Genomic DNA, 23335 nt, shown 5'->3' on the forward strand with positions numbered 1-23335 from the left:
TTGGCGGGAAATTGGCAGCGGAGAGAATTGAGGCGGAGGGTTAAATATGTCAAAGAAGTGGAAGAACAGACACGGTGTACCATAAAATACATTAACATCAGACCAAGAGTACAGCTAACATGTGAAGTAATGGGGAGCCATAGGCTGGGATGGCTTCTCATGAATTTAAATATGAATTTGTCAATTAAGGATAATGTGAACTTATACTATGCAAGATGATTAAAATTGTCACTTGGAATATAGGTGGTATACACTCCCCTATTAAAAGATCTAAAATTTTACAGCATCTGCAAAGACTAAGGGTAGACATAGCGATACTGCAAGAAACCCATTTATCTGATGAAGAACATGCAAAGTTGGTTAAATGGTGGGTGGGAGAATGCATCGCTTCCCCAGCGGTGGGCAATAAGGGGGGTGTGGCCATCCTTATTAGGAAAGGGGTGGTGACCCAAATTCATAATCAACATAAGGATACAACGGGCTGCTTTGTGTTTTGTAAAGTTACTATTGCCAGAAAACAAATAATATTAGGTAGTGTGTACGCCCCAAATACATTGGACCTTAAATTCTATAAAAAAGTAACTACAACCATTGCCAACATGGAGGACCTACCGGTGATAATGGGTGGGGACTTTAATATGCCATGGAATCCACAAATTGACAAATCTCACTCATCAGTGGCGCGAGGGGAAAGGAACACTAGAGGCTTACCTGACATGTGCAATACACTAGATCTTTTAGATGTGTGGCGCACGTTACATCCAACAGAGAGAGAATATACACACCAATCAAGGGCTCATCAAACCCATTCTAGAATTGATTACCTGTTAGTGTCGCGCAAGATTTTTACCAATATTAATGAAGTGGAAATAGGTCCTTGTGTGATTTCAGATCATGCCACAGTTTGGATGACTTGGCGATTGGGGGACACTAATTTCCAAGGAGGGGGAAATTGGTCATTTCCTAGTTACCTCTATAAAAGCGGGAAATTTAGAGAATATTTAATAGCTAAATGGGAGGAGTACAAACATTTCAATGAAGGATCAGTACTAGAGGCGCCCACTTATTGGGAGGCAGCAAAGGCAGTCATCCGAGGGGAGATTATCAGCTACAGTATGTTAGCAATTACAAAAAACAACGTGATAGAGAATTATTGAGCTTGGAAAAACAACTTTTACGCTTGAATACTCGATATGGACATAATCCGGCTCCAAGGGTACATAAAGAAATAATTTCAGTCCAAACAGAGATAAATGCACTACTGCATGAAAGGGCAATAAAGTCCCAAAGTTATTATCGTTTCCAACTTTACAAGCATGGGAACAAAAGTGGTAAATTCCTGGCTAAACTGATTGCACCACAATCAACATCTAGACACATAGGTGCTATTAAAGGCAAAGACGGAAAGCTAATAAACAAGGATAAAGAAATCAATAAAATTTTTCAGGATTATTACCAACAGCTCTATAGTGCTGGGGAGAATCAAGGTTTACAGAATGATCTTTATTTGCAAAATATTGAAACCCCGTTGCTGAGACAGACAGAACTCCAACAATTGAACGAACCCATAAGTTGCGATGAAATTGTTTGGGCAATTGCCCAAAGTAAATTGGGAAAGGCGCCCGGGCCTGATGGATTAAAATCTGAATTTTACAAATTGCTGGGAGACAACATAGTTCCCATATTAGCTGAGGTATTTAATGAATGGGTGATGAAGGGGAAACTACCGGAAAATCTTAATTTGGCTCAAATTATAGTGCTGCCAAAGCCTAAGCGTGATGTGCAGCGAGTATCCTCTTACAGACCTATTTCCCTACTAAACTGTGAAGTTAAATTACTTGCAAAAATATTAGCTAAGCGACTAGGGACGGTACTACCAAGCTTGATACATGAGGCACAGGTGGGGTTTGTGCAGGGTCGCTCTGTCACTAAGAACTTGCGAAGTATATTACTATCTTTGGAACATCTTAAAGGAACCGCAGAAAGCGCTTTATTGGTCAGTTTTGATGCCGAAAAGGCATTTGATCGTGTGGAATGGCCTTTTTTATTTTCAGTTTTAAGTAGATATGGGTTTTCGGGATGGTTTGTACAAGCAATTAAAGCACTATATACCACACCTAGAGCAAGGGTCATGGTAAATGGAATAATATCGGCAAATTTTGAGATCACGAGAGGGACATGCCAGGGGTGTCCACTCTCCCCGTTACTGTTTGCATTATACTTAGACCCGTTGATACGAGACATAATTTCAGTAAGATCCATTAGAGGAGTGGAGATTGGATTGATGAAATTTAAAATTGCAGCATTTGCGGATGATTTGCTGGTAGCACTTACTAGCCCAAAGACATCACTTGCAGACCTTTTAGAAATAATTAAGGAATTTGGAGATTATTCAGGATTTAAATTAAATTTGGATAAGTCAGAAGCCCTGGCGATCCCAGTTAATACCAAATCACTTTGGAGAGGAGAATTCCCGTTGAGATGGGTAGAGGGTTCTTTTAGGTACCTAGGAATTTTGCTTGCTTCTCAGACAGAAGATATATACAGCCTAAATGTCAATAGATTGTTCAGTCAAACAGAACAACAGCTGGCAATCTGGAGGATGTTACCGGTGCCACTGATAGGCCGAGTTTGTCTCATACGAATGGTAATATTACCCAGATGGCTATACGTATTACAAGTTCTGCCATTGAGATTATTACAGAAAGACATCAAGCGATTCTATCGAATGGTAGGACAGTTCTGTTGGGCAAAGAGTTGATGCTGGGGACCTGGCAGCAGAGCGGATTAGGACTGCCTAATCTACAATACTATAATCTGGCAAGCCTGCTGCGGTTAGTGAGAGATTGGATTTTTTCTGCAAACACACATACGCCGCTAGAATTAGAAAAAATATACTTTAGTCCCTATAATATAGTGACCTTGCTGCATCTCAATAATACTTCGGTGCCAAAGAAATTTAAAGGTAGTATACTACTGACTCCTTTACAAGAGGCATGGAGATACCTGGGGGCAAAACTGGGGGGACAATCGAATATGACAGAACTGCTGACCATAAGGGGGAACCCGATGTTTACACCAGGATTGGACAACCAGGTGTTTCGGAGGTGGGCAAGGAGAGGGCTCACATGTCTAAAAACGATAATAGATTTAGAAGGGAACATTAAACCTTTAAGTCAACTAATACCCGCTGATGCTGCACATTGGGAGGATGTATTTGGGTATGGTCAGATCAAACACTATATACAAACACTTGATGCAGAAGGGCTTAAGTTTCAATTGGGGGAAAAAATTAAGCAGTTTTATGATGAAATATCAGAGGAAGCCCCCACAATTTCGCAGCTCCAAAAACAACTGTGGACTTTGAGGTCAGATAGAGATTGGTCACTGCTTCGCCGCAGGTGGGAAGCAGATACAAAAGTAGATTTATCTAATTGGGACATAGCAGCCCACATTCGGAATATCCCTAAGCTGATTAATGGAGCAAATTATAGAGAATGTGCATTTAGAATAATACACAGAGCATACTTCACACAACGCCAGTTCTATAGAGTAGGAGGGATTGACACACCAACCTGTATGAAATGCACACTGGAGGAAAACTCGTTCTATCACGCATTTTGGGAATGCATAAAAATACAGTTTTTTTGGAAAAAGATAATGGCATTTATGAATTCAATCATTTTGCGTACTATAGTGGGCACCCTGGTGCAATTACTATTAGATTGCCCAGGGGCATTCCGTGGCTTTACGGCAGATGAAAGAATGTTGAGTCGCAAGTTATGTTTGGTAGCAAAAAAGTGTATTTTGCAATGTTGGTCTTCGGATAAACCCCCAGATTACTGGCATTGGCGAAACCAGGTGCATCTTTTAATGACATGGGAAGCAAGAAATGCAAAAGGATCATGTCGTGGGAAAAAATGCTTCCTTAAAGTTTGGGGGCCTATGTTGGATACCTTATCGCAGAGAGGCCGGAGTCTTATACTCAATAAGCTTTGATAATACTATAAAATAATGGTACACATACATGAACCCATAAGTACAATGTATCTATTAGTGAATATCAGGAGGGGAGAGGGTGGGGGGGAGGATAGGAAGGGGAGAAAGGAGGGGGGAATATATAAGATGACTGTGATGTATATTTAACCAAGCACCCCCTTAAATGTATGTTTGGCTGTTAATGAGCATGTTTGGGAGGGTAGGTAAGGGGACAGGGGGGAAGATGCATAAAAATATTGATGATGGAATTTATTGATGTATGCAAGTTAATATGCTGTATTACTTACAATGCCCAATGATAGATATACTGGCAATGTTAAAATGTTTATAATGTTGAATCATCAATAAAAACAGTTGAAACATAAAACAGATCTAGACCAAAACTTCCAACTTGAGCCCTGGATGTTTTTGCTTTGTTCGATTATGGCAGAAAAACATCCAAGTTGTGGGAACACCCACATCCCGCCCATGACATGCCTTCTTGTGTATTTCGGAACACTTCAGATGAACTACGTAGAAAAATGTTTTTAAAATGTGTTTCAAAAATACAGATGTGGATGTTTTTGCAAGAAAAACATCCATCTGTCAGTCTGTACCACTGTTGGGATGTTTTTCTGTTTCAGAAATGAGCCTCAAAATGTTTAGAATATACCCATCAAGCACTCATATAAAATATATAGCACATATTTACAAGGGTAGGTTTTTGAGCAAGGCTCCCGCTTGTGAAGGTAAGTAACAGAATGCTGTATGTTTTGTGCATCCCTGCCACATTTAGGCACCCACTCCTACGCCAGATCTAGGGCTGTTATATGTACCGATACCGAATTATGCTAGTATTCTGTAACAGAACCTAGGCTACAATATGCCTTGATACCTAGGCTACAATATAGAATAGGCACCTACCATATTTATTTATTTATTTGTTTGTTTGTTACATTTGTATCCCACATTTTCCCACCGATTTGTAGGGTCAATGTGGCTTACATAGTACCGGAGAGGTATTTGCAGACTCCAGAGTAAACAAATACAAAGTGATGATGTGGTAAGATAAGGTTCATGTGGTAGGACCACATAAAGGAATCGTACAATGGAAGAGTTGAGTAATATCCATTACAAACTTTAGTGTTGTTGTGTGGCGAAGATCAGGCATTTATGTTGAATCGCTAGGGTATGCCTTTTTAAACAGGTGAGTTTTAGTGATTTCCTGAAGTGTAAGTGATCGTACGTAGTTTTCAAGGCTTTTTGTAGTGCGTTCCATAGTTGTGTGCTGATGTTGGAAAAACTGAATGCATAAGTTGATTTGTATTTGAGTCCTTTGCAGCTTGGGTACCTCGTGGCACCTAAATGGAGCTGCCTACTTATAGAATGATCTCCTTATTGTGCATAGCCCATACTGAGGCAAACCATGTGGTAAGAGGACAAATACTCAAAACATTTGATGTAATTTTTCACTCTGACATAGGTGGTGGCATGCCAACAAGCGATGATCATGTCTGTGGCCTTTTCTCTAAAACTGAACTGTGTCCTTTTAGCTGAGGTTCCCTAATAGTGGTTAACAAGTTTTTTGCTCTTTTGTTTGAATTATTTTGTTTTGATTGTACTGCAGTTTTTAAACACTACTTATCAGTGCTTATACACATATGCATATTTTGCCACTAAAAATTGATGATATATGGTAATGACCCAAAAACGTAGGATTGCAGTAAAGTGAGCTAATGTCCTATATTTGGGAAAAATACTGCAAGTGAGCTATATTGTCCCTTATGTGAAGGCACAGCACAAATAACTGAGCTATCCTTCTGTACTTGGTAGCACAGTACAATAACTGAGTTAATGTCCCACATCTAGGACCACAGGTAAATAAGTTAGCATTTCATATTTGGAAGCACCTTAAAATAAGCATCTTGATGGTTGTCACTATTTCAGGAACTGTACCTGGCCTACAATAATATTTCAGACCTAAGCCAAATGAGTATGCTGGATGATCTGGAGGTCTTGGATCTAGAAGGAAACAATATTGATGATATCACTCAAATTCATTATCTGAGTCTGTGCAGTAAACTAAGTGCACTCACTTTGGAGGGGAATCATATCTGCCTGAAGCCTTATCCTAAGGCCTCTGAGGTAAGCACATTTGCATACTCAACGTGCCCAGCTTAAGCGGAATACATAGCATGTTGTATGTTCTGCAGAAACATTTGTTACTACTCAGGAAAAATACTTTCTATTTGAGAACTGTAAATGTTGGAAACTTTACTAAAGCTAATTCAAAGGTATTAAAATTAATGTTTTGCTTACGGCAAAAATGTATTTAGCAACATTTCTGGAAATAAGTCAGTTTTCAGTTAAAACAAACAAAAAATCATTACAAGTTCATTTCACTCAATATATATATTTTTGGCCTTTGGTGGAGGTTTTGCAGAATTTCATGTGCTGTGAAAACAAGTATTTACTTGGGGGAAAAATCATAGCCTTGTAAGATATTTAGTGCATGCACGAGAGTAGACCATTATTGATGCTACTACTACTACTACTATTATTTAGCATTTCTATAGGGCTACAAAGTATACGCAGCACTGCACAAACATAGAAGTGCAGTAATACTCTTTAACTCTTCCCATGGAGCTGTCCTCAAAGCCTGATTTAAACAAACATGTATATGTTATTCATTCATTTTTGGGAAGTGACATAAGTTTTATGGATCCATCCCAGGATCTGTTGTCTTAGAAGTAAGATTTCTTATCGGTTTGTAATTAATCAGGTTACTAGAAAACATTGTTTTCTCCAGGTGTTTTCTCATGAAGGAAATTGTCTTGCTCTTTTGAATCTTGGGACTTAACGAGTGGCAATTCTATAACAGGATGCTAATATTTAAGGTCTGTGCCTAATGCTGCGTATACTCTTTCCGTTGTTGATTTGTTTAGCACTTAGTCTGTACTGTGACCCTGATCTCTTTCCACTTGTGTAATGAGTGCAGTGTGATTTGAGCAAGCATCCTTTGTCAATAGTATAGTTCACCAGATTTTGTCAAACCAAAATTTTCATATTTTTGACGACCACACACACTTCAGTTTCAGCAGCCTATCAGAATCGAGGATCCATTGTAACCCTGCCTACTTCCTGCCCAAGCCATGCCCACTCCGCCTAAACCCCACCTCCTGCCCCACCCCATTTGATGATGACACCAGAAGTGATGCCATAACCCTGTCCATACTCCCACCCCTTTTGGTGATGTTACAAAATGTAACATCATACCTCTTCCCAGGCCATGCCCCTTTTCCAAGATGGCGGCAACAATAGGGCGCAGAAATCCAACATGGTGGACATACTATTTGCAACAATATTGGATGGGTCACATGATGGGAAGTGATGTACTTTGCCAGACACCGCCCCCTGCAGCCTTGGAGGAGCATTCACAGTTTGCACAGACACTATAGGCAGGGAATGTTTGCAGTGGAGGTTTTTATTTTTCACACCCCTTAAACTGTTTTCCAGGAACAAAAAAAGACATTTTTAGCCTTCAGAGTACCTGCTTTTGTTTTCATTTTTCTTTCAAAACATCTCCTTGTGCAAAAGTCAGAATTAATTTTCTTTCTCCCCAGTTCACACAGATACCTTGCAATCCTGATCACGATCTCAGGGGCATTGTTATAGAGATACTCTAGCATGCGTTGTATTGGTGCTGAGATCTTTTCACCTAGTAAAGAGCCATCAAAACAGACGACATGTTATGAGACTCAGGTGTTCAACATTCAGAGTTTTTATTTTTAACTACTAAGGTTTTTTAAACCTTAATTAGGCTGAAACCTGGGAGCATTTAAAATATTTTTAAAGAGAAAAATGGTATGTGGAAACATGCTTCTTTTGTTTGTGGAATGCAGTGGTATATTATAAAAATGCACTTGATTTATTTTATTACTACTATTTAAAAGAGGTATTGAATAAAGAGGGAAGAGTTGCCTTCATGCAGAAATCCAGAGTCAGTCTAAATGTGCCAGTTCTGTTGTATGTTTTTATTTCTTCTTAAAATTTGTTTGAGTGTAAATGCAAGGAGCACAGTATTAGCCGCCAAGTTTATACAAAGTTAATTATTTTCAGTGGATATTTTCAGTGGAAAATAAATCTGTTAGCTGCCTGCTGTGTGAATATTTCATCACTATTTCATTGTTGTTACCAAGTATTACATATTTGGAGCATTTGTTTAAAACTTTGATGGTCTTAATTTGTTTATCTAGACCTTACATGCACATGGTATTGCTTTTTAAACCCAAAGGTGAAACCTAAGGGTGGTTGAACAATTAGGTATGAACTGTGTTATGTTTTGGACTGCTGTGGGTCCTACTGATCTACCTGCTGTCTAGAATTTTGGAAGATGGAAATGAGGAAATAAAAAATAAGTTTTGGATGCAATGTGTGTTTGAATACCTGTTCTTGTGTTTTCATGTGATAATGTTTGAATAACTGTCTATACTTATGGCTATGATTTCTGAACATTCGCATCATTAAAGGACAGACTTTTAAATACCCAGTTAGCTATATTTTCTAATCTCGGCTTTGTTAAATGTTTCAGACATATCCACCTACTTGCTTCCATGATGTTACTGAGTTCTATTGTTATGTAGAAATATCATTATAGTCATCATAAGCAAAAATAAAGGCATATAGGGGGAGATTCTATATATGGCGCCTAAAAAATCTGTGCAGAAAACATGTCCGCCTAAGCGTATTCTATCAGCAGCACCTAGATTTAGGCTTCTATATCCCCTGAGTCTCCCTGACTTTTTCTAATGATGATTTCAAAATATCTGATATATTTAAACTATCTGGAGAGACCTCATCTACATCTCCTTTAGATCCTACATTTTGAAAAGTCTCACCTACTTCTTATAAGGTAGATAATAAATCCTGTTAATTGGAAGAAACGTTTCTTAGGAAGTTTCAAAATTTCACCCATATAGATGTTCAATAACTTGCTGTCATATGAGGTATTTGGGGAAAAATTAAAAAAATAGAGATTTGAGCTCCTCATCTGGCTCTAATCTCCTTTGTATTCCAGAACAAAAGTACAAGGTCTTAATTTGATTGTCCAGCAGATCTTTTACATTAGTTTCCAAATCTTTAACAATCCCTGCTATTGTAGTAACTGAAGTTTTCAAATGTAGACACCCATGGACCCAGATTGCCAACGGTGTGCTCCACTAGGCTGAACCTCTTACTCACTTTTTTTGTCTAGGTTAAGTATAGCTTCCCAGATCGAGAAGAATGTTACCTTCACTGGGTCTACTGCAGACAGTAAGCTTCTAGGGTCCAGCGCCTCTACTGCTTGGCTCTTGGGAGCAGGTAGCATCTCCTGCTGCTCCACCAAAATCGGCGTTAAGTTCTTCACCCTCAGCACAGTTTGGGAGTCTTTTTCTGGGACAGCTGTTACTGGTGGTTTTCCACCCTCCGCTCATCTTTCACCTCAACAGCTGAAGTCCCTGGGGAGAGTATCTCACCTGATGTCATTGGAGGGCTTACTGCCAACGGCTGCAGAGGAGTAACATAGTAACATAGTAGATGACGGCAGAAAAAGACCTGCACGGTCCATCCAGTCTGCCCAACAAGATAACTCATATTTGCTGCTTTTTGTGTATACCCTACTTTGATTTGTACCTGTGCTCTTCAGGGCACAGACCGTATAAGTCTGCCCCGCACTATCCCCGCCTCCCAACCACCAGTCCCGCTTCCCACCACCAGCTCTGGCACAGACCGTATAAGTCTGCCCAGTCCTATCCCCGCCTCCCAACCACCAGCCCCGCCTCCCGATCTTGACTAAGCTCCTGAGGATCCATTCCTTCGGCACAGGATTCCTTTATGCTTATCCCACGCATGTTTGAATTCCGTTACCGTTTTCATTTTCACCACCTCCCGCGGGAGGGCATTCCAAGCATCCACTACTCTCTCCGTGAAAAAATACTTCCTGACATTTTTCTTGAGTCTGAACAACCAACCTAAACCATTTGCTGGAGAATGCAAAACCCTAGAGAATTCCAGGCTATTACCACTCCTTATACAAGAGATGTCATTGGAATAGTTCAGTATTTCTACTTTCATCTGCTGGTAGAGAGACAAAACCCATTAGTCTGGACTGGTCTAGAAAATGAGAAAAAGTATATTTTATTCAAGAAGGGGGAAGGGGATGGGATTTGATATATCATCTTTCTGTGGTTACAATCAGAGTGAATATTATATACGGGTAATTATTTTGTACCTGGGGCAATGGAGTGTTAAGTGACTTGCCTGGAGTCACAATGAGCGGCAGTGGGAATCAAACCCAGTTTACCAGGATCAAAGCCTGCTGCACTAACCACTAGACTATTTCTCTACTCCTCTGAATGTATTAACGTTTCCAATTCTACAACCTCTCACTTACTTACATAGCCTAGTTTTCACTTGTTCCATTTTTATTAAAACAGGAGTATCTTAAAATAAAAAAAACTGAATATCTGGCACCTAATATTAAAACTGAAAATTGGATAGCTAAAATAGTCCTGAATTTTGTAAAGTTAAACTATGTTCCCTGCAAAGGTTGTCAGTGAGTGGCAGGGTAACTGTAGCAAAACTGTCAAAGTGAAGCACTTGCAAATCAGATCTAATAGATCATTTTTCTATCAGAGACCATATCTAGCTCTGGTCTGCAAGAAAGTATCATTCTAGTACCATCTACATTTTAAATGCATATAAAAAACTAAAATTAAAAGATTTTCTGCATAAACATTATCATTTAGAACCTATGACTGAAATTCAGAGCAAGTTCAGTGTTGCCTTTACGAGGTTCCTTGTCTTACTCTCTTTGTGCACATTTAGCTTATGATGAGGCATTTCTTAGAATTACTGTAGAAACATTCTTTGGGGGAGGTGTCAGCAGCTACTGGGAAATTTCCTGCAGGGACATTATTTAATGGAAGGACTACTGCACAGGAGCAGGACCATCTCTTGTATTCTATCATGCTACCTTAATCTGTTCCATTAGCAAAGGCCAAGCCATGCTGGGCAGACCCTAAGATCTTTCCCATCTTTCTCATGCAGCAAGTCACTGCAGTGCAGCACTCACGTTTTCGAGCCACAGCTTCAAACTCTGTCAAGTTCTGGTGAGTTGCCAGGCGTACGTCCAGCTTCTCCCCATTAAGTTTCTTCTTTGGTAGTCGCTCCAAGAGTACAGGTGGGTGGGCTGAGTGACACACTATTTTCAGGGCTGAGTGTCACATTATCTTCAGGGCATGTCGGTTCTCCCTGCGCCAAAACACCAGCAAGGATTCATCCAGTTCTACTTTGCGTTGTCACTACAGACTGCAACAGAGAAGCTTGATCCACTGCAGGGAGTCAGGCACAACCACCTGGGCCTTTCCACTCCACTTATTCATCATGAAAAAGATAAGAAAAATATTTTAATAGAACTTAAGAACGGAGCAGCCAGCCAGGAATTGTGCATTGCCAACCATCTTGGATTCCCCGGAGTCTATGGAGTCTATGAAAATTGTGTTTGCTTTTTAAGAAGCCACAGCACACTGGGCTGAAAATTTGAACGTAATATCCACAATTGACTCTAAGATCTTTTTCTTTGATGTGGCTTCTAACATAGAACACATCATTTTGGAGGTAGTCCTATAAGGTGTCACCTAAAATTATATTCACACATGCTGCCTAAAAGTTGGTATTCTAGTCATTTTTGCATGTAGGTGGCAATAATGAGCATTCTGTAAATATGCACTTATTTTCAATGGCTTTTACTTTGTAGGTGGGTACTCATATAGGTGGAGCTTGGGCAGGGTGCACATTTACACACACAACTTATAGAATGCAGTAGTTACATGTGTGTATCTCTACATTAAGGAGATACACACATGTAACTACTGCTTTCTATAAGTTGTGTGTGTAAATGTGCACCCTGCCCAAGCTCCACCTATATGAGTACCCATCTACAAAGTAAAAGCCATTGAAAATAAGTGCATATTTACAGAATGTGCACCTGCCCAAGCTCCACCTCTGTGTACCTGTAGTCGGGTTTATTTTTCCCTATGTTAGCATATTGTACCACAGTTTGGGTGTTGGTATAAAGGAAAATTAGATAAAGAGAATGAATAATTTAGAGCCTTGTTGGGACAAAATAAAAAAGAAATTCAGTGAAGCATCTAGACCCACATTTCAGTCCTCAGAGCTCTGTCCTCTTAGATTCACAGCCACATACACAGTATTCACTTCACAGTCAAGTCTCTAGTGACCAGATTTTATGAGTTGTTAATGGCCTGCTGCTACTGCACTGTACATGAGAACATGTTCATTACCTAGTCTTCACTCCTGTTGTCTCTTAAGTGAGCTATAAAACGTTTGTGCCCAATTACAGTTAGTACTAAAAAGTAATGATGTCATCTAGGCTTATGGTTTATTGTGCAGGGAGAATAACATAAAATGGCAACTAAATTACTCATGGCTTCACATTCTTAAATCAACAGTTCTGTACTTAAAATTAAATAATATAGTTGACAGGCTGAATAAAGCATAATGGCAGTGAGCCACAGATAATAGGCTCATGATTCTTTCAAAGGTTTGTAGTAAAAGCTTCTGAGCAGGAGTGTCTACATGCCGATAGGCTGCACTTCTGAGTAGACTAGCTAAAACACTTAGGTCATTGTAATAAGGCTGTGTTAAGAAAACTGAATTTAATGCAGATTTTTTTCATTTCCATGTTAATTTTTATTTATTTAATTTTATAGAAACCACCCTTTATTATTGTGTTACCCAGTTTGTTAACTTCCCTAATTTCTTTTAACATTTCTCAGTCTGGCCAGTGGACAGTAGTAGCACAGTAAATGACAGCAGATAAAGGTCTGAATGGTTCATCTAGTCTCCCATCAAGGCAGGTTATAGTCATCAATGCAGGTTATAGTCATTCATTCTTAAACACTGGTTGGCAAGTTTCCATCATGCCAACCACATGTGGAGGGGCATAATCGAACGGCGCCAGCCAAATAGATGGCAGGCCATCTATTTTGGCGGCGCCGTAAAGAGCTGTCCAAACCATATTATCGAAAAAGATGGCCGGCCATCTTTTGTTTCGATAATACGGTTGGGGCCGGCCAAATGCCATAGATCGCCGGGTTTGAGATGGCCAACTTTGTTTTTCGGCGATAATGGAAACTGGAACTGGCCATATATGGTCTGTGCCAGAGCCGGTGGTGGGAGGCGGGGCTGGTGGTTGGGAGGCAGGGATAGTGCTGGGCAGACTTATACGGTCTGTGCCAGAGCCGGTGGTTGGGAGGCGGGGATAGTGCTGGGCAGACTTATACGGTCCGTGCCCTGAAGAGCACAGTTACAAATCAAAGTAGGGTATACACAAAAAGTAGCACATATGAGTTGTCTTGTTGGGCAGACTGGATGGACCGTGCAGGTCTTTTTCTGCCGTCATCTACTATGTTACTATCTCAAACCCGGCCAAATCCAAGGCATGTGGCCGTGGGAGGGGTCAGCATTCGTAGTGCACTGGTACTTCTGGATATTTAGATCTTGCTGATCAGTTATGTTCTGGAGTGCTGTATTTTATGATACTGTTTTGAGAAATGTTCAATAAAGACCATACAAATTTAAAAAAGTCCCTGCCGTGCATTTTCCCTTGATGGCCGTCCCTGACGTGCACTTCCCTTAATGGCCGTCGTTCTCCCCGAATGGGAAAATCAAAACTGTTTTTGCTCACAGCTTTTTTAGTAATAACAGTGGGATTCAAACCAGCCACCTCTGCATTCATTACAAGACCAGTAATGTAACCACTTGGCCACAGCACCACTTACTTGGATATCCCTCCCTTTTGGTTATGCCCCTCCAGGTCTCTCTCAACCACTCACAGACAGCTAAATGTGCTGTGATTGGCTGAGAGAGACCTGAAGGGGTATAATCAAAAGGGAGGCCATCCAACGCTGTGACCAAGTGGTTACATCACTGGTCTTGTAATGCAGAGGTGGCTGGTTCAAATCCCACTGTTACTACTAAAAAAGATATGAACAAAAACAGTTTTGATTCCCCCGTTCGGGGAGAAGGACAGCCATTAAGGGAAAATGCATGGCAGGGACTTTTTTAATTTGTATGAAATCTTTATTGAACATTTCTCAAAACAGTATCACAAAATACAGCACTCCAGAACAAGTAAGTCATAACATAACTGATCAGCAAGATCCTTTTTTTTTTTACGAGCTGGCCGACTGGCTTCCCCTCCTAGGGAAGGAAATTCACATGCAAATGAGCAGCTCATTTGCATGCGATTTCCTTCTTGCATGCCCTTCCCTTACCGATTCGCTAAGAGATCGGTAAGGGAAGGACTTTTCCATGCAGTTTAGTGCACCTGGCTTTAAATCTGCTCCAGGGACCTGCATACTGCTGTCATGGAGCTGGCTGGCTGGCATAGAGGCTGGCAAAAAAATGTTTTAAAGTTTTTTTTTTTTTGGGGGGTGGGAGGGGGTTGGTGACCACTGGGGGAGTATGGGGAGGTCATCCCCGATTCTTTCCGGTGGTCATCTGGTCAGTTTGGGCACCTTTTTGAGACGTGTTCGTGAAAATAAATAGATCAAGTAAAACCGGCCAAATGCTCATCATCGCCGGTTTTATTTTTTCCATTATCAGCTGAAGCCGACCATCTTGTAAGCACGCCCACGTCCCGCCTTCGCTACCCTGTCGACACGCCCCCTTGAAGTTTGGCCGCCTCCGCGACGGAATGCCGGCGCGTGTGTCCAAAAATTGGCTTTCGATTATACTGATTTGGCTGGTTTTAGGAGATGGCTGGCCATCCTCCGATTTGTGTTGGAAGATCGCCGGCGATCTCTTTCGAAAATAAGCCTGATAGGCAGTTAAATGTGATGGAATCTTGGTTGTAACCATATGTTATCCCCAAATATTGCTAACAGTATTTAACTTGCTAAATTAATATGTCTTCCCCTCCCTCTTGAGTTGCACAGCACCCTCACTCACATCATAAGATAATAAAGTGATATATGATACTGGAATTGCCAGATCTACACCTGTATTTTGCCATTTGCAGGACACAGACTGTAGAAGTCTGTCCGGCATCGGCCTTGGCTCCCACAATGCTGGAGGTGCCAAATCTTGATCAGTCTTTTGCCATTTGCAGGATACAGACTGTAGAAGTCTGTCCAACATCAACCTTAGTTCTCACTAGTCTTGCCCATCATAACACTTCAACAATTCCATTCGCTTTCTATTTAGGCATCCCTTGTGTTTATTTCACACATTTTTAAATTCCATTACCGTTTTTGACTTCACTGCCTCTCCTGGAAAGACGTTCCAGGTGTCTACTACCCTCTCTGTAAAATAATATTTCCTGATGTTACTCCTAAGTCTACCTCCCTGCCACCTCAGTTCATGTCCTTTAGTTCTACTACATAGTAACATAGTAAATGACGGCAGAAAAAGACCTGCATGGTCCATCCAGTCTGCCCAACAAGATAAACTCATATGTGCTACTTTTTGTGTATACCCTACTTTGACTTGTACCTGTCCTCTTCAGGGCACAGACCGTATACGTCTGCCCAGCACTATCCCCGCCTTCCAACCACCAGCCCCGCCTCCCACCACAGGCTCTGGCACAGACCGTATAACTCTGCCCAGCACTCTCCCCGCCTCCCGCCACCGGCTCTGCCACCCAATCTCGGCTAAGCTCCTTAGGATCCATTCCTTCTGAACAGGATTCCTTTATGTTTATCCCACACGTGTTTGAATTCTGTTACCGTTTTCATCTCCACCACCTCCCACGGGTGGGCATTCCAAACATCCACTACTCTCTCCTTGAAAAAATACTTCCTGACATTTTTCTTGAGTCTGTCCCCCTTCAATCTCATTTCATGTCCTCTCGTTCTACCGCCTTCGCACCTCCGGAAAAGGTTTGTTTGCGGATTAATACTTTTCAAATATTTGAACGTCTGTATCATGTCACCCCTGTTTCTCCTTTCTTCCAGAGTATACATGTTCAGGTCATCAAGTCTCTCCTCATACGTCTTATAACGCAAATCCCTTACCATTCTCATAGCTTTTCTTTGCACCGCTTCAATTCTTTTTACATTCTTCACACGGTACGGCCTCCAAAACTGAACACAATACTCTAGGTGGGGCCTCACCAACGACTTATACAGGGGCATCAACACCTCCTTTCTTTTGCTGGTCACACCTCTCTCTATACAGCCTAACAACCTTCTAGCTATGGCCACTGCCTTGTCACACTGTTTCGTTGCTTTGAGATCCTCAGATACTATCACCCCAAGATCCCTCTCCCCGTCCGTACCTATCAGATTTTCCCCGCCTAACACATACATCTCCCGAGGATTTCTATTCCCTAAGTGCATCACTTTGCATTTCTTCGCATTGAATTTTAATTGCCAAACCTTAGACCATTCTTCTAGCTTCCTCAGATCCTTTTTCATGTTTTCCACTCCCTCCCGGGTGTCCACTCTGTTACAGATCTTAGTATCATCCGCAAATAGGCAAACTTTACCTTCTAACCCTTCGGCAATGTCACTCACAAATATATTGAACAGAATCTGTCCCAGCACCGATCCCTGAGGCACACCACTACTCACCTTTCCCTCCGAGCGAATTCCATTCACCACCACCCTCTGGCTTCTGTCCGTCAACCAGTTCCTAATCCAGTTCACCACTTCAGGTCCTATCTTCAGCCCATCCAGTTTATTTAAGAGCCTCCTGTGGGGAACCGTGTCAAAAGCTTTGCTGAAATCTAAGTAGATTACGGCCATAGCTCGTCCCTGATTCAATTCTCCTGTCACCCAATCAAAGAACTCAATGAGATTCGTTTGGCACGATTTCCCTTTGGTAAAACCATGTTGTCTTGGATCTTGCAACTTTAATGGCTTCCAGGAAATGCACTATCCTTTCCTTCAGCATCGCTTCCATTACTTTTCCAATAACCGAAGTGAGGCTTACCTACTGACCCTAAGTCTCTGGAAGGGGTTTGTTTGTATATTAATACCTTTCAAGTACTTAAATGTCTGTATCATATCTCCTCTCTGCTTCCTTTCTTCTAGTGTATACATATCAAATCCTCCTCATATAACTCTTGGCAAAAACCCTATACCATTTTTGTTGCCTTCCTCTGAACCGCCTTAAGTCTTTCTATGTCCTTGAAGAGACACAATACTCCAATTGTGGGCCTCAACAATGACTTGTACAGGTAGCAATGCCTCGTTTCTACTGGTTATGCCTCTCTTTATGCAGCCTAGCATTCTTCTGGCAACAGCCACTGCCTTATGACATTGTTTTGCTACCTTGAGATCCTCAGATACTCATCACCCCAAGGTCTCTCTCCTGATCTGTGCGTGTAAGTTTCTCTCCCCATAATGCATACTACTCTTTTGGATTTGTACACCCCAATTGCATCACTTTGCACTTCTTTGCATTAAAATTTAACACCTAAACATTCAACCATTCTAATTTTTGTAGATCCCTTCTCATGTTGTCTACTTCCTCCAGGGTGTCCACTCTGTTGCAAATCTTGGTGTCATCTGCAAAAAGGCAAACTTTTCCTTCCAACCCTTCAGCAATGTCACCCACAAATATGCTGAATAGAATCAGCCCCAGTACCAAACCCTGTGGCACTTCACTTCACTTCACGCATAATTAAACTCTGGAATTCGTTGCCGGAGAACGTGGTGAAGGCAGTTAGCTTGGCAGAGTTTAAAAAGGGGTTAGACGGTTTCCTAAAGGACAAGTCATAGTAACGTAGTAAATGACGGCAGAAAAAGACCTGCATGGTCCATCCAGTCTGCCCAACAAGATAATTTCACGTGTGCTACTTTTTGTGTATACCTTACCTTGATTTGTATCTGCCATTGTCAGGGCACAGACCGTATACGTCTGCCCAGCAGTAGCCCCGCCTCCCAACCACCAGCCCCGCCTCCCACCACTGGCTCTTCGGCTAAGCTTCTGGGGATCACGGTCCATCCAGTCTGCCCAACAAGATAATTTCACGTGTGCTACTTTTTGTGTATACCTTACCTTGATTTGTATCTGCCATTGTCAGGGCACACCGTATAAGTCTGTCCAGCACTAGCCCCACTCCCCACCGGCTCTGCCTCCCAATCTTGGCTAAGCTTCTGAGGATCCCTTTCTTCCGAGCAGGATTCCTTTATGTTTATCCCACGCATGTTTGAATTCCGTTACCGTTTTCATCTCCACCACCTCCCGCGGAGGGCATTCCAAGCATCCACCACTCTCTCCGTGAAAAAATACTTCCTGACATTTTTCTTGAGTCTGCCCCCCTTCAATCTCATTTCATGTCCTCTCGTTCTACCGCCTTCGCACCTCCGGAAAAGGTTCGTTTGCGGATTAATACTTTTCAAATATTTGAACGTCTGTATCATATCACCCCTGTTTCTCCTTTCTTCCAGAGTATACATGTTCAGGTCATCAAGTCTCTCCTCATACGTCTTGTAACGCAAATCCCTTACCATTCTCATAGCTTTTCTTTGCACCGCTTCAATTCTTTTTACATTCTTCGCAAGGTACGGCCTCCAAAACTGAACACAATACTCTAGGTGGGGCCTCACCAACAACTTATACAGGGGCATCAACACCTTCTTTCTTCTGCTGGTCACACCTCTCTCTATACAGCTTAACAACCTTCTAGCTATGGCCACAGCCTTGTCACACTGTTTCATCGCCTTTATTTATTTATTTATTGCATTTATATCCCACATTTTCCCACCTTTTTGCAGGTTCAATGTGGTTTACAATACATCTTGAGTAGTGGAAATATCTTTAAAAGACATTTAGTGGTACAGAAGGATCTTGTACAGCATGATAATGATAAGACATAATAATATAACAAGCAGATATTATAACACAGTTCTAAATATATGTGGGGGAGTTGTGTATATTCATATTGGTTGATCTTTGTGGTATGCTTTGTTAAAAAGATGGGTCTTCAGTAGTTTGCGGAAATTCGTTATTTCGTATATCGTTTTTTAGGTTGCGCGGTAATGCATTCCATAATTGTGTGCTCAGGTAGGTAAAGTTTGTCGCGTGCATTAGTTTGTATTTTAGACCTTTACAGTTCGGGAAATGCAAATCAAGGAATGTTCGGGATGATCTTTTGGCATTCCTGGGTGGTAGGTCTATCAGGTCTGACATGTAGGCTGGTGCGTCACCATGGATGATTTTGTGAACTAGTGAGCATATTTTGAACGTGATGCATTCTTTAAGTGGGAGCCAGTGTAATTTCTCTCATAGGGGCTTAGCACTTTCATATTTTGTTTTGCCGAATAGGAGTCTAGCCGCAGTGTTCTGGGCTGTCTGAAGTCTCTTGATTATTTGCTCTTTACAGCCGGCGTAGAGTGCGTTGCAGTAATCTAGATGACTGAGCACCATTGATTGTACCAAGTTGCGAAAAACAGTTCTTGGGAAGAAAGGTCTTACTCTTTTTAGTTTCCACATTGAGTGGAACATCTTCTTGGTTATGTTTTTTGCGTGATTCCCAAGTGTTAGGTTTCGATCAATGGTAACTCCAAGAACTTTTAGGGTGTCTGAAATTGGAAGGTTTAGATTTATTGTGTTAATGGCGGTGAATTCTTTCTTGTTATTTTGAGAGGTGAGAATTAGGCACTGGGTTTTTTCTGCATTAAGTTTCAGCCGAAATGCGTCCACCCAAGAATGCATGATATGGAGACTTTGGTTGATTTCATTTGAAAAATCCTTTAGGTCTTGAATGGGATGTAGATCGTTACGTCGTCTGCGTTTATGTATGGGTTGAGGTTTTGATTTGATAGTAGTTTAGCCAAGGGTATCATCATTAAGTTGAATAGAGTCGGTGAGAGAGGGGATCCCTGTGGGACTCCGCATTCAGGTACCCATGTGGCTGAAGTAGTCGAGTTAGATGTCACCTGGTATGAACGTGTGGTTAGGAATCCTTTGAGCCAATTGAGAACGTTACCTCCAATTCCGAAGTACTCAAGGATATGTAGTAATATTCCATGATCAACCATGTCAAAAGCGCTTGACATGTCAAATTGTAGGAATAGTATGTTTTCCCCAGTTGCAATCGTTTGTTTGAACTTAGACATGAGAGTGACTAGCACTGTTTCGGTACTGTGGTTGCACCGAAATCCTGACTGGGAGTCATGGAGTATTGAGAATTTATTTAAATAGTTTGTGAGTTGTTTGGTCACCAGCCCTTCCGTTAGTTTGGTTATTAAGGGAATGGATACTACTGGTCTGTAGTTGGTTAGTTCATTAGCACTTTTCTTTGCGTCTTTGGGTATAGGGGTGAGTAGTATGTTTCCTTTCTCCTTCGGGAAGAGTCCAATTTGTAGCATATAATTCAGGTGTTTCATTATGTCGGTTATGAATTGTCTTCAGATACCATCACCCAAAGATCCCTCTCCCCGTCCGTACCTATCAGACTCTCCCCGCCTAACACATACGTCTCCCTTGGATTTCTACTCCCTAAGTACATCACTTTGCATTTCTTCGCATTGAATTTTAATTGCCAAACGTTAGACCATTCTTCTAGCTTCCGCAGATCTTTTTTCATGTTTTCCACTCCCTCCGGGGTGTCCACTCTGTTGCAAATCTTGGTGTCATCCGCAAAAAGGCAAACTTTACCTTGTAACCCTTCGGCAATGTCACTCACAAATATATTGAATAGAATTGGCCCCAGCATCGATCCCTGAGGCACTCCACTACTCACCTTTCCCTCCTCCGAGCAAACTCCATTTACCACCACCCTCTGGCGTTTGCCCGTTAACCAGTTCCTAATCCAGTTCACCACTTCGGGTCCTATCTTCAGCCTGTCCAGTTTATTCAAGAGCCATAAACCACTACTAAATGGACTTGGGAAAAATCCACAATTCCAGGAATAACATGTATAGAATGTTTATACGTGTTTGGGAAGCTTGCCAGGTGCCCTTGGCCTGGATTGGCCGCTGTCGTGGACAGGATGCTGGGCTCGATGGACCCTTGGTCTTCTCCCAGTGTGGCATTACTTATGTACTTATGACTCTGGTAATTTAGGAAATTATTTTATTGTAATATTTTTCATTAATATTATTGTAAACCATTTCGAGCCATTAGTTGACATGGTATATAACACATGTTAACTTGTTACCAAGTCCACCCCCCCCCCCCCCAAGTCTTCAATACTGCTGTTGAAGATATTGTTAGGATAATCATTGACTTTTGTTTATTTTGGGGTTTCTGATTGTTCAAGGTAACTTTAGTATTCATATTGATAATCCTCTTTCCTCAGTAGAGAGAGGTTTTCTCTCCTCGATGAAAGATCTTGGCTTTTCTCTTTTGACCTCTGAATCTGCCTATGTTGTAGATCATTGTTTGGAACCGGTTTTCCTTAGGAATTGTAGGTTACATTATCTCTATATAACTTCAGTTAGTTTGACTAATCACTACTTGGTTAATTACTGTGTTGCTTTTTCAGTGAAAGGAAAAGGTCCAGTATCCCTGAACCATCAAATTAGAAATCTATGATCTATTAATAAGGAATTATATGCAGAAGCTTGCTTGTTTGACTTTGAACCTCCTTCAGTCACTAGCAGATTTGGTGCATATTTGAAGCAAGGTTCTGCATGATATCCTGTATAAGACTGCCGCATATAAACCTTTTAAATGACAAAATTGAGTAATCCTCGATTCTCAATGGAACTTCAAAATTTACTGTCTTGTAGTTTTGTGGATTATGTGCAGTGCCATCAAGAACACTGCTTGCCTGAATACTATCTTTGACTATTGTTCACTGTGTGGATCTGAGGTGAGTGAGGTTCCATCCGTGGACCAACCTTGGGAGGCAACATTGTATCAGAACCAGTTAGAATCAGTTTTGCACTGAAGAAAGAAGCAGCTGGACCACCAGGCAGACTGATTAGATGGACTTGGACTTTTGATCGGAACAGTGAAGACACAGAGTAATAGCTAAACAGAGACACTGTTCCTGTCCCATTTGCCATCGAACAGGGACTCTGAGGAGTTACAAGAAGTAATTAGTACATTTGCACTGGTGCCCCATCCAAATAACTGCATTCTGAAGCTCTCTGAAAAAGACTGTACAGCCACAGAGAACACACTACAGGGACAAGAAGATGAAATTTATAGTGCTTGAGACCCTACATACCAATGAACTCTGACCCTCTTGGCTGAGAGGAGAAGTGTTTTGTTCATTCTGGACCAACTTTTGTGGGCAGATTTGGCTTGCTGTTGAAAACCAACTCAAGCTGAGGGAAGAGTGAATTTCATCACCTGGGACTCAGTGGCCAACCGGGTAAGTTTTGGAAATTTATTTTGTTGCATTTGTACCCCGCTCTTTCCCACTCATGGCAGGCTCAATGCAGCTTACATAGGGCAATGGAGGGTTAAGTGAGTTGCCCAGAGTCACAAGGAGCTGCCAAAGTCCACCACCCTAACCACTAGGCCATTCCTCCACTTCTGTGGTTCAGATTATGTAGAAATATCTCTTTGGAAGGAAAAAGAGAAGTGAGAGCTGATTAGCATGTGTGTGTGAGGTCTGTATTTTCAGTTTTGCTGATATGTAGTGTATAGTTTTATCTAAGGAAAGCAGTCATTGTAACTCAGGAATTATTAGTTCCTTTTACCAGATTAGATCAATTTAGTGATTTATTTGTTTCCAGAGAAAAATATTTTTGTACTCTAGCCTTATTTTTGTACTGATTCTTCTTACCTACAATAAAATAGATTTATTATCTGTGTCAGAGCTTGCATGGTCCAGTCATTTCATTTTGAATCCAGAGAGGCTGAAATAACACACCCTAGACCAGTGGTTCTTAATCTTTCTACTGTTGTGACACACCTGACAGTATTCATGTGTGTAATACAACAAACACTAAGATTTACAACTGAACAAAAAAATTCTACATATTTCACTGTTAAAAATGATGCAAGGGGAATATAAAATATTTTAAAACAGAATTTACTTTATTTGTTTCATAAGCTGTTGTTAAAAGAAATATACTGTGTTTTAAAGTCAGCAACATAAAATCCTTCTACCAGATACTGTGAAGTAACACCAAACCCTGAAAATATGCTGCTCAGAAACTACAGTACGTAGAAACATATGACCAGTAGACATGCAATATTTCTATTTGGGACTGGTTGCAGTAGTTATCATTGAAGCTAATTGAGAAGCAGAGATAGGGACCAGTTATGGAGATTTCAAGTACCGGATTCTGTGGATCTCTGGTCTCCCCACCTTGTAGGCATAGATGGTTGATAAGGAAAGCCCAGGCTTGCTGGTTATGCCAAATTTGGGGGGACACCAGTG

At 41.2% G+C, this 23335-nt stretch overlaps 1 protein-coding gene across 1 annotated transcript in view; it reads left to right on the forward strand.

The window, feature by feature from the left end:
• The window catches only part of LRRC56 (leucine rich repeat containing 56), a 407692-nt gene that overhangs the window by 162994 nt on the left and 221363 nt on the right, over positions 1-23335 (forward strand). The window contains exon 8 of the mRNA XM_030201285.1: positions 5926-6123. Within this exon, the coding sequence (XP_030057145.1) occupies positions 5926-6123 (198 nt within the window). The remainder of the gene's footprint in view (positions 1-5925; positions 6124-23335) is intronic.

Source organism: Microcaecilia unicolor, chromosome 4, assembly GCF_901765095.1.
Source record: "Microcaecilia unicolor chromosome 4, aMicUni1.1, whole genome shotgun sequence".
Taxonomy (NCBI): domain Eukaryota; kingdom Metazoa; phylum Chordata; class Amphibia; order Gymnophiona; family Siphonopidae; genus Microcaecilia; species Microcaecilia unicolor.